The sequence below is a fragment of the Crotalus tigris genome, unplaced genomic scaffold (genome assembly GCF_016545835.1).
Source record: "Crotalus tigris isolate CLP2741 ecotype Arizona unplaced genomic scaffold, ASM1654583v1 scf7180000017950.1190679, whole genome shotgun sequence".
In the NCBI taxonomy this organism is placed as follows: Eukaryota; Metazoa; Chordata; class Lepidosauria; order Squamata; family Viperidae; genus Crotalus; species Crotalus tigris.
The window spans coordinates 692,429-709,465 of NW_024096740.1; the positions used below are offsets into that span (position 1 = coordinate 692,429).

The window sequence follows — 17,037 nt, forward strand, 5'->3', positions numbered from 1 at the left end:
AGGCCCAGGGAGACTTGGAAGAAAGAAAAACTGATGACAGTTTTCCTTATTCTATTCTATTCTATTCTATTCTATTCTATTCTATTCTATTCTATTCCATTCCTTATTCTATTCCATTCCTTATTCTATTCTATTCTATTCTATTCTATTCCATTCCTTATTCTATTCCATTCCTTATTCTATTCTATTCTATTCTATTCTATTCTATTCCATTCCTTATTCTATTCCATTCCTTATTCTATTCTATTCTATTCTATTCTATTCTATTCTATTCTATTCTATTCTATTCTATTCTATTCTATTCCTTATTCTATTCTATTCCTTATTCTATTCTACTCTATTCTATTCTATTCCTTATTCTCTTCTATTCCTTATTCTCTTCTCTTCTCTTCTATTCCTTATTCTATTCTATTCTATTCTATTCTATTCTATTCTGTTCTGTTCTGTTCTGTTCTGTTCTGTTCTGTTCTATTCTATTCTATTCTATTCTATTCCTTATTCCATTCTATTCCTTATTCTATTCTATTCTATTCTATTCTCTATTCTATATTCTATACTCTATATTCTATATTCTATATTCTATTCTATATTATATAGTCTATTATATTCTATATTGTAGTCTAATCTAGTCTAGTCTAGTCTATTCACTCGCGGGGAAACGCGCGGCGCCAGCAGCCGACGGGCGTCGCTCGATCCAGCCGCTTCTCCTCGGCTCCTTCGCTTCGCAACGGGCCGGCGCGGAGGGCCGGAGGCGCCCAGGAGGGGGCGAGCCAGCCACGGGCAGAAAAAGCCTCGGCGGGTCCGCCCCGGAACCCGAGGACAACAAGGGCGAAGCGAAGCGTCGCGATCCGCCCGAGAGGAGCCGAGCAGCGGATGCCTCTCGCCGCCCTTGCCCCCGCCGGAGAATCCCGAGGCGCCCGTCGATCGTCCTCCGCGCCCGGCCCCGAAGCGCCGACCGGCAGCCCGGAGGGCCAAGCCGGCTTCTCCATCGCTCCCGTTCCGTGGTGTTGCTGCGGCTGGAGGAGGAGGAGGCGCGCCCCGGATCCTTCTTGCCCCGGTGCCCGCGGGCCACTTCTGGGCACCGCTGCCAGGCCAGGTTCGCGTTGGAGACGTGGGACAGGTTTGCCCATAAGCCACGGCCGAGGCCCGGTCGGCTGTGGGGGAAATGGGTTCGGGGGTGCTCGGAGCCTCTTTGCCCTCTCCCAGGGTTTACGATCCTGGCCAGGGAGCCCCCTCGGAGGCGCTGGGGACCGCAGAAAGCCTTGCGGGCTGAGAGTGGAGGGTGGGTGACTCTGTTTGGTAAGCTAAGCAGGACCAAGGCTGGTTTGGACTTGGATGGGAGGCTTGAGGTAGATGCAGTTGAGACATGTCCTGGATCGGGGGCAGGAGAATCCAGGGTTTTAGAATAGAATAGAAGCTGGAAGGGACCTTTGGAGGTCTTCTAGTCCAGCCCCCTGCTCGGCAGGAGAACCTATACCGTCTCAGACAAGTGACTGAGCAACCTTGGCTCTTTTTTTGACTCGTGGACTTCAACTTCCAGAGCAGTGGTTCTCAACCTGTGGGTCGGGACCCCATTTGGGGTCAAACGACCATTTCACGGGGGTCGCCAAACAACGCTGTCCGCCATTTTTTCCCCCTTTTCCTTAGCTGTGCTACTCCGTTTTATTCTATTGGCTTTTGAAAGCCAATAGAATAGACTCTGTTGAATAGAGTCTAATTCTATTGGCTTTCAAAAGCCAATAGGAGTTGTCCAGGCTGTCTCTGCCCTGCTGAGCCCGCCAAAAGTCCCATTCTGCAAACGGTGCTGCACCAGTTGAGTAGTCCTCGACGTACGACCGGTTGAGTAGTCCTCAACTTACGACCAGTTGGGGGTCGCGGCATTAAAAAGGTTGAGAACCACTATTCCAGAGGAACCAAGGTTGCCTACCCCTGGTTTAGCCTCTTCTTGAAAACCTCCAGTGATGGAGCGCCCACGATTTCTGGGGACAAAGCTGTTCCACTGATTGATTGTCCTCACTGTCAGGAAGTTTCTCCTTAATTCCAGGTTGCTTCTCTCCTTGATCATTGTTTCTCTTCTCACCTTCCCTCTGGTGCTTTGGTGAACAACCTGGCCCCCACTTTTTGTGAATATCTGAGGGGCTTACCAAAAGCTCACTTCCAGCAAGGAGGGGGGGAACACACACATATATGGTACTCCTCGACTTAACAACCACAGTTTTTCTTATGACCAAAAATTTACCTTGCTAAGTGAGACATTTGTTGTGAGTTTTGCCCCATTTTTACGACTTTTCTTGCCACAGTTGTTAAGTGAATCACTGCAGTTGTTATGGTAGTAACACAGTTGTGAGGTGAATCTGGCTTCCCCATTGACTTTGCTTGTAACGGAAGGTTACAAAAGACCCCAGGACACAGTCACCGTCATAAATAGGAGTCAGTTGCCAAGTATCTTAATTTTGATCACATGACCATGGGGAGGCTGCAGCGGTTGTAAGTGTGACGAACAGTCGTAATCACTTTTTTTCAGTGCTGTTGTAACTTTGAAGTGAAATGTTGTAAGTTGAGGACTACCTGTATATTTCCCTGTATTACCATTTCTGTATTTAACAGATGCCTGTGGCTTGTTCTTCACTTCATTTTGTGACAATTACAACAGCACTGAAAAAAGTGACTTATGACCGTTTTTCGACACTTGTGACCATTGCAACACACTAATGGTCACATGATCAAAATTAAAATGCTTGGCAGCTGGTTCATATTTATGATGGTTGCAGTGTTCTGGGATCATATGTTCACATTTTGCGACCTTCTCACAAAGAATAAATAGAATAGAATAGAATAGAATAGAATATCAAATATCGAATATCGAATTATCGAATAGAATATAGAATATGGAGAATAGAATAGAATAGAAAGAATAGAATATAGAATAGAATAGAATATCGAATAGAATAGAATAGAAGATAGAATATCGAATATTGAATAGAATATAGAATATGGAGAATAGAATAGAATAGAATATCAAATATCGAATATCGAATTATCAAATAGAATATAGAATATGGAGAATAGAATAGAATATAGAATATAGAATATAGAATATAGAATATAGAATATAGAATATAGAATATAGAATATAGAATATAGAATAGAATAGAACATAGAATAGAATAGAGTAGAATAGAATAGAAGTCTATTCTCGGAGTCCTAGTAGACAATCACTTAAATATGAGCCAGCAGTGTGCTGCAGCTGCCAAAAAGGCCAACACAGTGCTAGGCTGCATTAACAGAGGGATAGAATCAAGATCACGTGAAGTACTAATACCACTCTTCAATGCCTTGGTAAGGCCACACTTGGAATACTGCATCCAGTTTTGGTCACCACGATGTAAAAAAAGATGTTGAGACTCTAGAAAGAGTACAGAGAAGAGCAACAAAGATGATTAGGGGACTGGAGGCTAAACATATAAGGAACGGTTGCGAGAATTGGGTATGTCTAGTTTAACGAAGAGAAGGACAAGGGGGGACATGATAGCAGTATTCCAATATCTCAGGGGCTGCCATAAAGAAGAGGGAATTAAGCTATTTTCCAAAGCACCTGAAGGCAGGACACGAAGCAACGGGTGGAAACTAATCAAGGAGAGAAGCAACCTAGAACTAAGGAGAAACTTCCTGACAGTGAGAACAATTAATCAGTGGAACAGCTTGCCTCCAGAAGCATAAATGCTCCAACACTGGAAGTTTTTAAGAAGAGACTGGACAGCCATTTGTCCGAAATGGTGTAGGGTTTCCTGCCCGAGCAGGGGGTTGGACTAGATGACCTCCAAGGTCCCTTCCAACTTTACTACTATTACTAGAAGATAGAATATCGAATATTGAATAGAATATAGAATATGGAGAATAGAATAGAATAGAATAGAATATCAAATATCGAATTATCAAATAGAATATAGAATATGGAGAATAGAATATAGAATATAGAATAGAATAGAATAGAATAGAATAGAATAGAATAGAATAGAATAGAATAGAATAGAGCTGGAAGGGACCTTGGAGATCTTCTATTCCAGCCCCCTGCTCAAGCAGGAGAACCTATAATATCTCAGACGGGAGAATGACTAGCATCTTCTTAAAAATTTCCAGTGATGGAGCGCCCACGATTTCTGGAGGCAAGCTGTTCCACTGGTTAATTGTTCTCACTGTCAGGAAGTTTCTCCTTAATTCCAGGTTGCTCCTCTCCTTGATCAGCTTCCAACCATTGTTTCTCGTCCTGCCCTCTGGTGCTTTGGTGAACAACGTGACCCCCTCTTCTTTGTGGCAGCCCCTCAGACACTGGAACCCTGCTATCATGTCTCCCCTGTTTCTTCTTTTCTCTAGACTAGCCAAACCCAAAGTCTCGCGGCCATTCTTCGTATGTTTTAGTCTCCAGGCCTTTGATCATCTTAGTTGCTCTTCTCTGAATTTTTTCCAAACTCTCAACATCTTTTTTGGGATAGGGTGACCAAAATTGGCTGCCGTATTCCAGGTGTGGTCTTACTAGGGATTTTATAGAGCGGTACTAATACCTCGCGTGATCTTGATTCTATGCCTCTGTTTATACAACCCAGGATTGTATTAGCTTTTTTGGCTGCTGCTGCTGGACACTGCTGGCTCCTAGTCAAGTGATCGTCCACTAGGACTCCAAGGTCCCTCTCACAGTCACTGTTTTTGAGCCAGGTCTTGTCTAATCTATACTTACACCTTTCATTTTTCCTGCCTAAATGTAAAACTTTGCTTTTCTCCACGTTGAAACTCATTTTGTTGGATAATCAATGGGGAAGCCAAATTCACTTAACAACAAGGTTACTAACTTAGCAACTGCAATTATTCACTTCACAACTGTGGCAAGAAAAGTCGTAAAACGGGGCAAAACTCACTTAATTTGGGATGTTTTTAGTCCGGCTTACCTGGCACGGTTGAGAAGTTTCAGCTTGGCAGATCAAAAATCCCTTCCGTGTTCTACAGGTAGTCCTCAGCTTACAACAGTTTGTTTAGTGACCGTTCGAAGTTACAGCAGCCCTGGAAAAAGTGACTTATGGCCGGTTTTCACACAACTGTTGCAGCATCCCCCACAGTCATATAGTCGAAATTGGCAACTGACTTCTATTTATGACGGTCGCAGCGTCCCGGGATCACGTGATCCCCTTTTGCAACCTTCTGACAAGCCACGTCAATGGGAAAAGCCAGATTCACTTAATGACCGGGTCACTAATTGCAGTGATTCACTTAACATCTGTGACAAGAAAGGCCATAAAAAGGGGGAGGAAACTCGCTTAACAACTCTCTCACTTAGCTACAGCAATTTTGGGCTCAATTGTGGTCATAAGTCGAGGACTACCTGTACTCCCTCCTCATTTTTCCCCACCACCACCACAACCCTGTGAGGTAGGCTGGGCTCAAAAACGATTGCTCCAAAATCCCCCAGGGAGCTTTTGCGATGATGGGGATCTGAGTCTAATCCAGTGGTGGCGAACCTATGGCACGGGTGCCAGAGGCGGCACTCAGAGCCCTCTCTGTGGGCACACGCGCCGTCGCCCCAATCCTAGGCCTTCAGCTGGGTTTTATAAAACCTTTTTGCTTTAGGCCTCCGCCCTATGCAAAAAAAAAAAAAAAAGGTTCAATCAGTCAATTTCAACTTCTCACGGGAAAAAAAAAAGATCTTGCAAAGTTGGAATTGATTAATTGAACTTTTTCGTCCCATCCAGTCTGCCGTACCACCGCAGCCACGCCCACCCAATGGACAATGCCCACCTAATGGGTCACATCCAGCCAATGGCCCCACCCATCCGGCACTCGACGATGCATAAGTGGATTTTGGGTTGCAGTTTGGGCACTCAGTCTCTAAAACAGTGGTTCTCAACCTTTTTAATGCCGTGACCCCCAACCGGTCGTAAGTCGAGGACTACTCAACCGGTCGTAAGTCTAGGACTACTCAACTGGTGCAGCACCGTTTGCAGAATGGGACTTTTGGCAGGCTCAGCAGGGCAGAGACAGCCTGGACAATTCCTATTGGCTTTTGAAAGCCAATGAATTAGACTCTATTCAAGAGAGTCTATTCTATTGGCTTTCAAAAGCCAATAGAATAAAAGGGAGTAGCACAGCTAAGGAAAAGGGGGAAAAAATGGCGGACTGCGTTGTTTGGCGACCCCCGTGAAATGGTCGTTCGACCCCAAATGGGATCCCGACCCACAGGTTGAGAACCACTGCTCTAAAAGGTTCGCCATCACTGGTCTAATCATTCTTCGTCCAGCACTTATCCCATCCTAGCTAAGTGTAGGGATCTTCGGGGATCGAGTGGGGGGGGACCAGATCCTGGGTCTCTGTGGTGCCAGTCTAACACTACAACGACTACAATCCCGTGAAATTGCAGGTGGACAACTGGGCATATCCCGGGTTTTGTTAGGCCCGCCCTGACGTCTTCCACCGGGAATGAAAGCAGCGAAGGAGCGCCTTTCGGCGGAGCCCAAATTGGAAGGGGCACCAACAGGACCTGGAAAAGCCACCGGCCCTCTTGCGACTGAAGGCATGATCAGGCCGCCAGGATGGGGAGCGTCACGCGAGAGCAAAGGGGAAACCTGTAAAGCGGGACAACAGCGCTGGGAGGCCCAGTGGCAGGAGTTCCTGAGGACGCTCCATCCCGGAAGGGGAGGAAACCCCGTGATGATGTCAGAGGCCTCTCCCTGGGAAGACCCCAAGGCCTTTCTGGCCTCTTTTGAGCAGGTGGCCACTGCCTGCCAGTGGCCCAGAGGAGAATGGACGGCTCATCTCCGGCCAGCTCTGAGCGGAGGGGTGGAAGAGACCTTCCGGAGCCTGGATGCCAAAGACCAAGGGGATTATGGGAAGGTCAAGGCCGCCATCTTGCGAGGGGAAGCCCTGAGAATGGAGATGCAACGCCAACATTTTCGCCAGTTCTGCTGCCAGGAGGTGGGAGACCCCAGGAGGCTTTACGGCCAGCTCCAACAGCTGTGCCTCCAGTGGCTGAGGCCGGAGAGACGCAGCAAGGAGCAGATCCTGGAGCTGCTGATCCTGGAGCAGTTCCTGGCCAGCCTCCCATCGGAGCTGCGGAGCTGGATCCAGGCCAGGAGGCCAGAGACGTGTCCCCAGGCGGTGACTCTGGTGGAGGACTTCCTTCGGAGCCAGGAGCAGACCAGACCCGGGTCATGGCAGGTGAAGTTTCAAGAATTAATTCAGAGAGGTAGGCCACCTTGGCTCTTTTCTGACTCGTGGACTTCAACTCCCAGAATTCCTGAGCCAGCATGGCTCAGCTTGGAAACCTCTCCCTTTCCCCTCAGTGTGGCAGGCTCAGGAATTCTGGGAGTTGAAGTCCACGAGTCATAAAAGAGCCAAGATGGCCTATACCTGCTCTAGGCTATATAAATAACACTTAGAATAGCCCTTAGACCAGGGGTAGGCAACCTTGGCTCTTTTATGACTTGTGGACTTCAACTCCCAGAATTCCTGAGCCAGCATGGCTCAGCTTGGAAACCTCTCCCTTTCCCCTCAGTACGGCTGGCTCAGGAATTCTGGGAGTTGAAGTCCACAAGTCATAAAAGAGCCAAGATGGCCTATACCTGCTCTAGGCTATATAAATAACACTTAGAATAGCCCTTAGACCAGGGGTAGGCCACCTTGGCTCTTTTATGACTCGTGGACTTCAACTCCCAGAATTCCTGAGTCAGCATGGCTCAGCTTGGAAACCTGTCCCTTTCCCCTCAGTATGGCTGGCTCAGGAATTCTGGGAGTTGAAGTCCACGAGTCATAAAAAAGCCAAGGTGGCCTACCCCTGGTCTAAGGGATGTTAAGGAGGTTGCCATAGTTATGCTCCAGTTTCAGTTGCCGGCTTATTGCCTTTGTACTATGCATGTAGTCCTCGACTTATAACAATTCATTTAGTGACCGTTTGAAGTGACAACGGCACTGAACAAAGTGACTTGGGACTGTTTTTCGCTCTTACAACCGTGGCAGCATTCCCACGGTCACACGATCAAAATTAAAAAAACACTTAGCAACTGGCATGTATTTATGACGGTTGCAGTGTCCCTGGGGGGGTCACGTGATCCCCTTTGGCGACCTTCTGACAAGCAAAGTCAATGGGGAACTCCGATTCACTTAACAACCATGTTACTAACTTAACAACTGCAGTGATTCATTTTACAACCCGGGCAAGAAAGGTCGTTAAATGGAGCAAAACCCATTTAACAATTGTCCTGCTTAGCAACAGAAACATCAGGCTCAATTTTGGTCGTAAGTCGAGGGCTCCTTGTATAGGCAAGTCCAAAATCTGAACCAAGTTTAGGTAACCTTTAATTAGATTAGATAACCTTTATTGTCATTATTTCCTGTGGGCACGACGGCACACATTAAAAATGAAATTTAGTTGGTTCCTCTCAAAGTGTACACATACGTGACACACATTTAAAACATACTATATACAATATATGTACTTGTTGTACAGTATAAGTCTATAGCTTGTTTCCTGTAGCTTGCTCGGGTTTATCTTTTTTTTTTAAATGAACTATAATGTTGGATTTTATTGACACATTAATTTTGCTTTCTTAAGTGGCCGCCGTGGGAATTTTCTACCCATACTGTGTGACAAAAGCCTTTACAGTACAAGTAGTCCTCAACTTACAACATTCGTTTAGCGACTGTTCAAAGTTACAACAGCACTGAAAAAAGCAACAACTTGACTTCTCACGCACAACTGTCACATCATCAACACGATCCTGTGGTCAAAATTTCAGGCACTTGGCAACTGGGCAATGTGACTTATTGGGCTTGTGTAATAGAGAAAGGCTGATGTGTGTGTGTGTGTGTGTGTGTGTGTGTGTGCATGTGTGTGTGTAAAATCAGTCCTTTCACTCTGAACTGCAGCATCCTCATTTTTTTTTTTCAGAATTCCTTAAAGGAAGAGCGGATGGATTTTTTACACGCAGAAGAAACACCTCTGGAAGTTATGAAGAGAGAAAATGGTGAGATAGAGGAGGGTAAAACTCTCCTGAAATTTCCTTTCCTCTCCTTTCCTCTCCTCTCCTCTCCTCCCCTCCCCTCCCCTCATCTCCTTTCCTCTCTCCTCTCCTTTCCTTTCCTTTCCTTTCCTCTCCTCCCCTCCCCTCTCCTCCCCTCCCCTCCCCTCCCCTCATCTTCTTTCCTCTCTCCTCTCCTCTCCTCTCCTCTCCTCCCCTCCCCTCATCTCCTTTCCTCTCCTCTCCTCTCCTTTCCTCTCCTCTCCTTTCCTCTCCTCTCCTCTCCTCTCCTCTCCTCCCCTCCCCTCCCCTCATCTCCTTTCCTCTCCTGTCTCCTCTCCTCCTCTCCTCCCCTCTCCTCCCTCTCCTCCCCTCCCCTCATCTCCTCCCCTCTCCTCTCCTCTCTCTCCTCTCCCTCTCCTCTCCTTTCCTCTCCTCTCCTCTCCTCCCCTCCCCTCTCATCTCCTTTCCTCTCTCCTCTTCTCTCCTCTCCTCTCCTTTCCTTTCCTCTCCTTTCTTCTCCTCTCCTCTCTTCCCCTCCCCTCTAATCTTTCCTTTCCTCTCCTTTCCTTTCCTCTCCTTTCCTCTCCTCTCCTCTCCTCTCCTCTCCTCCCCTCTAATCTTTCCTTTCCTCTCCTTTCCTTTCCTCTCCTCTCCTCTCCTCCCCCCTCCCCTCTCATCTTTCCTCTCCTCTCCTCTCCTCCCCTCCCCTCATCTCCTTTCCTCTCTCCTCTCCTCTCCTTTCCTCTCCTCCCCTCCCTCTAATCTTTCCTTTCCTCTCCTTTCCTTTCCTCTCCTTTCTTCTCCTCTCCTCTCCTCTCCTCTCCTCCCCTCCCTCTATCTTCCTTTCCTCTCCTTTCCTCTCCTTTCCTTTCCTCATCCTCCTCCTCCTCCTCTCCCTCTTTCCTTTCCTTTCCTTCCTTTCCTCTCCTCTCCTTTCCTTTCCTTTCCTTCCTTTCCTCTCCTCCCCTCTCCTTCCTCCCCTCCCCTCTCATCTCCTCTCCCCCCTCCCCTCTCATCTCCTTTCCTTTCTCTCCTTTCCTCCTCCCCTCCCCTCCCCTCCCCTCATCTCCTTTCCTTTCCTCTCCTTTCCTCTCCTCTCCTCTCCTTTCCTCTCCTTTTCTCTCCTCTCCTCCCCTCCCCCCTCTCCTCTCCTTTCCTCTCCTTTCCTCTCTTCCCCTCTCCTTCCTTCCCCTCCCCTCCCCTCTCTCCTTTCCTTCTTTCCTTTCCTTTCCTCTCCTTTCCTTTCCTTCTTTCCCTTCCTTTCCTTTCCTTTCCTTCCCTTCACTTTCCTTCCCTTTTCTTTCCCTTTTCTTTCCTCTCTTCTCCTCTCCTTTCCTCACCTTTCCTCTCCTTTCCCCTGCTTTCCTTTCCTCTCCTCTCCTCTCCCCTCCCCACCTCTCTTCTCTTTCTTTTTCTCTTTTCGCATTTGTGACATACTTAGGCTGGTGGAACCAAATGACTTGGCTCAGCTTCCTAGCAAAAGGATTTTGAGCAAATGCAGTTTAGCCTCCAATACATCAGGATAGATGCATCCATTTTGTGATTGCTGTGTGTAAAGCAGTGTTTTTAGAGACCTGGCAACTTTCAAATGTCTGGACTTCAGTTCCCAGAATTCTCCAGCCATCAGAGGTTTACACTCCTCAGAGTTACCAAGTTGTAAAGCAAGAGTTTGAGGCAGATCCAGGAAGCTCCTTCTTATTGGAATCTACCCTGTTTCTCAGGAAGCGCTAAGGGGCAGGCCACCTTGGCTCTTTTATGACTCGTGGACTTCAACTCCCAGAATTCCTGAGCCAGCATGGCTCAGCTTGGAAACCTCTCCCTTTCCCCTCAGCGTGGTTGGCTCAGGAATTCTGGGAGTTGAAGTCCACGAGTCATAAAAGAGCCAAGATGGCCTACTCCTGATTTGAGGAAAAGAATGTTTCCCCAAGGAAACTGTCTAGAGTGATACATTCCTGAATTAATCTTTTTAAGGCCTGCGGACTTCAACTCTCAGAATTCTCCAGCCTGGACTAGATCAGGGTAGGCAACCTTGGCTCTTTTATGACTCGTGGACTTCAACTCCCAGAATTCCTGAGCCAGCCTGGCTCAGCTTGGAAACCTCTCCCTTTCCCCTCAGCATGGCTGGCTCAGGAATCGTCCTTTGAAATGAAAGCTCAAATTTCAGAGCGATTAATTTGTGCGTGTAAGCGGTCTGTCAACGCTGCTAACATCGGGTGTTTTTGCTTTGACAACAGTTAGAGATTGCTGGCTGTGGAATTCTGGGAGTTGAAGTCCACATGCCTTAAAATTGTCAAGGTTGAAAATCACTGTGTTTAGTTAGATATAACAATACTGGACCTAGTGTGGAACCAAGGTGAATGAAATAAGAGATGATAAAAATTGGCCAGGCTGGAGAACTGGAGGGAGAGCCTGCATTTGAAACTAATTGGAGACTGTGTTTTATGACTGTCAATTAGAGGAGGGAATTGTGCTTTGATACTATGTGTTCAAGGGGGGGGGGTTCAGTTTTTGGCTTTGATTATGTTAGTGCGGAGGTTATGCTTCTGGAAGACTCTTTAAGGTAAACAATGCCTTGAAGTTCTTTGAAGAGTTTCATCTGTCGGAACCATGATACGGTCCCCCTAACAAAATGTTGCAGGAAGCAACTTGGATCTGTGTTAATGGCTTGGAGAAGGAAATTTCCTGACAGTGAAAAGAATTAACCAGTGGAACGGCTTTGCCTTCAGAAGTTGTGGGTGCTCCTACACTGGAAGCTTTTAAGAAGAGACTGAACAACCGTTTGTCTGATATCGCATAGGGCGGTGGTGGCGAACCTATGGCATCGGTGCCAGAGGCAGGACTCAGAGACCTCCCTATTGGCACGTGCACCGTTGCCGCAGCCCCGCCTCCCCGTGGCCCCCTCCTCACCAGCAGCCCCCCTCCCGGAGGAGAGTCACCCTTGGGCATGGCCTGCGCAGAGCAGTGCAGCCAAGGACATGTCATCCAGGCAGCAGGGACAAGACTCCACCCTTGCGCCCCTTCCCATGCAGATGATGCTGCAGAGCGTGGGTGGAGGGTGTGGCTGCCATGGTACTGCAGGACCGCCTGGGCAATCTGTGGCGGGGCGTGGAGGTGGTAGGTGGCCCTGCGGGCAGGCGCGGCGGAGTGGAGTGGGTGGGGCAGTTTTTGGGCACTCGGTGTCTAAAGGTTTTGCCCTCACTGGTTTAGGGTCTCCTGCTTGAGCAGGGGAGAGGATGGTCTAGAACAGGGGTTTTGTGGGCTTTGAGCAGTATGCAACCAGGTTGCGGAAATGGCTGGAAAGCATATGTGTGCGCACGCACATTTTTATTTGCGGCGGCAGCGGGCAAGCACGCGCTCCATTTAAGTGAGCGGCAGGCACGCGTGCTTGCCGGCCTCTTGCACGGAACCATCCCCTCTCCCCCGCCCACCGCCAGTTCACAAAGCCACTTTCTGTAGAGCAGTGGTTCTCAACCTTTTTAATGCTGCGACCTCCCAACCGGTCGTAAGTCGAGGACTACCCAACCAGTCGTAAGTCGATGACTTTCCCTGCCCGGGAGTGCCGCGCATGCGTGGTGCCGCCCCCTGCGCCGGCCGAAGCATAGCTGGCAAGCGGCAGAGATGGCGCAGGCCGACCACCGGCTGGGCCACCAGGTGGCCCAGCCCAAGGGAGGTAAGGCACCCGCCGGGCCCTGCGCGCGCCAGCAACCCTCCCTGTGCCCGCCGGCCTCCCACCTCCCACCCCTGGCCCTCTTTTACTTACATTTTTAGTAGTTGCTCAGCAGGGAGGGGTGGAAACTTCCAGACAGCTCACCTTCGCTGCAGACAACTTACAGCACCGTTTGCAGACTGGGGCTTTTGGCGGGCTCGCAGGGCAGAGACAGCCTGGACAATTCCTATTGGCTTTTGAAAGCCAATAGAATTAGACTCTATTCAAGAGAGTCTATTCTATTGGCTTTCAAAAGCCAATAGAATAAAAGGGAGTAGCATAGCTAAGGAAAAGGGGGGAAAAAATGGCGAACTGCGTTATTTGGTGACCCCCGTGAAATGGTCATTTGACCCCAAATGGGGTCCTGACCCACAGGTTGAGAACCGCTGCTATAGAGGGACATATTGCATTACAATCATATTGTATTACATTACATCACATCATATTGCATTACAATCTGGTTTGGAAGTATCTTTGTTTCAGCTAGAAAGGCAGTGCAAAGAGTGATGGGGATGGCAGAAACGATTATTGGTGCACAAGATTGTCTAGGATATGACACATCCTCTCCACAACCTGTTTTCTTTGTTACCTTCTGGGAGGGGGCTCTGTGGTATCTGAAGCAGAACATCCAGATTCAGTCACAGTTTTGTTCCATACAGTATTAACCTTGTGAACTCTAAAGCTTCCCCCTTCCGTTATGTATTCAAGATGGACAGTGATTAATATTTATATGTTACTTATATGTAAGGGTGTAGGTCTATAGTCCAGGGGTAGGCAACCTTGGCTCTTTTATGACTCCTGGACTTCAACTCCCAGAATTCCTGAGCCAGCCATGCTGAGGGGAAAGGGAAAGGTTTCCAAGCTGAGCCATGCTGGCTCAGGAATTCTGGGAGTTGAAGTCCACGAGTCATAAAAGAGCCGAGGTGGCCTACCCCTGGTCTATACATATGTTGTATATAGCATGTTTATATGTCTGTTATGTATGTGTACACTTTTGAGAGCAAGCAACGGAATTTCATTTTTAATGTGTGCCAGTGTTCCCACAGTAAAAAAAAAATGACCATAAAGACTATCTTATCTATCTTATCTTCTAACTCTGTTACGCTGTTATTCCTCAATCTTTTCTTCTTTTCTTTGTAGACCACAAAGCGGGAACTGAGCCAGCCCTCCCAACAGACCAGCTTCAGGGTGGAAACCTAGATTTTTCCGGTAAGGAAGGTCCTCCAAGCCCCACATATAAAGATCAGCCAATATGATTTGCTATCTGCAGCATAAAAAAAAAAAGCTGCTTGTCAAGAGTTCATATCCACTATCTTCATCTCCGGCAAAGCAAGATGTTTAGAGTTTTAATCCATTCCTAGCGACTGAAAGAGGGAACAAGTGCAGAGCAAACATTAAGAAAGAAGCCACATCAACTATAGGCCAGAATGCCAATTTCCAATAACTCATGAAGTTAGCCCTTGCTCTCTCCTCCCTCCCAATTCTTCTTATATTCAGGTTTAACCTGCCCCTCCCACCCTGTTCTGTCCCAGCCTACGTGAGTCCTTGTTATGCTCACAAGGAGAAACCCCTCTTCCAAGAAACAGGCTGGAACTGCAAGAAGAAACCAACCCCTTTTATTCTCACAGACCTAAGTCAATGTCCAAGACAAACAAACACAGTCCATAGAAACTCGATCCTCAACACGAACGGTTGCCTTTGGCAACCAGCATCTCCCACACCTTCCCTTTTATAATTCAGCCAAGGCCTGGCTTCCTAATGCCTTCTCCTTTGCCTTTGGAGCCGCCCCGTTGCATTCCTCTGTCCTACTCTCTTTTCTTGCCGGCGCTTTCGTGCATCCTGGATTTGTCCCGGCTATGATTCATCACTGTCCAACAGACTCCCAGCACAGCTGTGTCTCAGTGCGAGTAGAGGGGCCAGGCTCCTCATCCGACTGTAAGTCTTGGAGCTCCTCAGAGCCTGACTCTGATGTCACTCCAGGCCCCTCCTCCTCCGATTCCTCCGACTCCGCTGCCGGGTCCACTGGCTGGCGAGGAATCACAACAGGGCTTGACTTATGACCCTCTTTCACACTTACAATCATTGCAGCATCCCCATAGTCATGTGAGCAAAATTAGGAAGCTTGGCAACTGACTCGTATTTATGACAGTTACAGGGTACTGGAATCATGTGATCACTTTGGTGATGCTGTGGTGCCTCAGTGGTTAGAAGGCAGTGTTGCAGGCCGACTCTGCCCACAGTCAGGAGTTCGATCCTGACCTGTTCAAAGTTTTATTCAGCTTTCCATCCTTCCGAGGTTGGTAAAATGAAGACCCAGATTCTTGGGGGGCAGCGTGCTGACTCTGTAAACCGCTTGGAGAAAGGCTGTAAAGTACCGTGAAGCGGTATATAAGTCTAAGTGCTTAGTGCTATTTTGCAACCTTCTGATAAGCAACGGAGGGAGGCAGATTCACTTCACAACTGGGTTACTAACTTAGCAACTTAACAAATGTGGCAAGAAAAGTCACAAAATGGGGCAAAACTCACTTAACAAATGTTTCACTTAGCAACAGAAGTGTTGGAGTTCAATTATTGTCATAAGTCAAGGACTACTTGTACAGCGCTTTAACCATGGCAGCTGATGGATGCGGTAGGACAGGGGTAGGCCACCTTGGCTCTTTTATGATTCGTGGACTTCAACTCCCATAATTCCTGAGCCAGCATGGCTCAGCTTGGAAACCTCTCCCTTTCCCCTCAGCATGGCTGGCTCAGGAATTCTGGGAGTTGAAGTCCATGAGCCATAAAAGGGCCAAGTTTGAAGACCCCTGTCCTAGACAGTCACTTCTCTGAAATGATATAGGGCAGGGGTAGGCCACTTTGTCTTTTTTGTCTTTTTTCTGACTGGTGGACTTCAACTCCCAGAATTCCTGAGCCAGCCACACTGAGGGGAAAGGGAGAGGTTTCCAAACTGAGCCATGCTGGCTCTTGAATTCTGGGAGTTGAAGTCCACCAGTCATAAAAGAGCCAACGTGGCCTACCCCTGCAGTAGGAGAAACCAGATATTGAAAGAAAAGGCGGACAAAGGAGGGAGGGCTGCTTAAAATGTCTCTTGTCTTTCTCCGCAGATGACGTAAGAGAGTGTGAGGTTCATGAAGAACGTTCCTATTACGGACAAAATGCATTGGGGGAAAAATGCGAGATAGCTCCACAGACAAGCCACAGGGATAAAGGAGAAGTTGTAGAAATGCAGGGTGAAGGAGCCGAGTCCGAAGACCAGCAGAGGACAGAAAGAGAGGAGAGACAGAATGAATGTACAGAATGCATTATCCAAAATACCAGTAAATCCAGTAAAGAAGAAATGCCTCTGTTTTCCAAATACGGCAGAAGGTACCGCTACAGAGTAGAATTTGACGTGATCCATTCCAGGGAGGACTATGAAGAAGGTCCCAATTCAGAAGAAAAAATCCAGCATAATTCCTCAATTAGGCTACCGGAGGAAGCCGAAATAAGTCAGAAGAAGCACACATTCTTTGAAGGTGGGAAAGAAAGTTGCTGTCAGGATGAAGAACCTCACCGGTCCTCCGAATATGAGGAAAACATTCATTTTGCAGACTCGCGGAGCGGGATTCCAGCCTGTCCAGCGGAAGGTAGGCAGTATGAATGCTCTCAGTGTGGGAAATGCTTAAGTACCAGAAGAAACTTGAAACTACACCAGAGAAGCCACACGGGAGAAAAGCCCTACGAATGTTTCCAGTGTGGGAAATGCTTCAGCCAGGCCGGATGTTTGAAGACTCACCAAAGGTTTCATACCGGAGAGAAGCCCTACAAATGCGCTCAGTGCGGAAAATATTTCAGGCAGGCGGGCTACCTGAAGACCCACCAGAGGTTTCACACGGGAGAGAAGCCCTACAAATGCGCTCACTGCGATAAATACTTCAGCCAGTCAGGATACCTGAAGACCCACCAAAGGTTTCACACCGGGGAGAAACCCTACAACTGTTCACAGTGCGGGAAGGGCTTCAGTACGGGAATAAACTTGAAGAGGCATCAGATGATTCACACCGGAGAGAAACCCTACGAATGCGCTCAGTGTGGGAAGTGTTTTAGGCAAGCCGGAAACCTGAAGAGCCATCAAAGAACTCATACTGGAGAGAAAAACCTATAAATGTTCTTAGAATGGGAGACAATTCAGTTGACAACACAGTCCAACACAGCAGTTCCTTTCGGCAGTTCCAAGAAAGCTTCACACCCATTTGCACTATTTCAGGTGACCCTGAGGGCACAGATCAATCTCCAAGCGGCCTCAACGACTCTCAGAAAGAGTGCTCAGATGACTGCAAAGAATAT

At 47.8% G+C, this 17,037-nt stretch overlaps 1 protein-coding gene across 2 annotated transcripts; it reads left to right on the forward strand.

Moving 5' to 3' along the window:
- The first annotated feature begins 716 nt into the window (after positions 1-716).
- LOC120308817 (zinc finger protein 397-like) lies at positions 717-17,037 on the forward strand. 2 transcript variants are annotated; one of them, XM_039345336.1, is made up of 5 exons: positions 717-1,096; positions 6,407-7,203; positions 8,933-9,008; positions 13,852-13,920; positions 15,816-17,037. In XM_039345336.1, the coding sequence occupies exons 2-5, from the start codon at positions 6,466-6,468 to the stop codon at positions 16,853-16,855; spliced, it is 1,923 nt and encodes a 640-aa protein (XP_039201270.1). In that variant the 5' UTR covers positions 717-1,096; positions 6,407-6,465; the 3' UTR covers positions 16,856-17,037. The 2 variants fall into 2 exon arrangements, with proteins under 2 accessions (XP_039201270.1, XP_039201271.1); XM_039345337.1 differs by lacking the exon at positions 717-1,096 and having other exon boundaries at positions 6,308-7,203.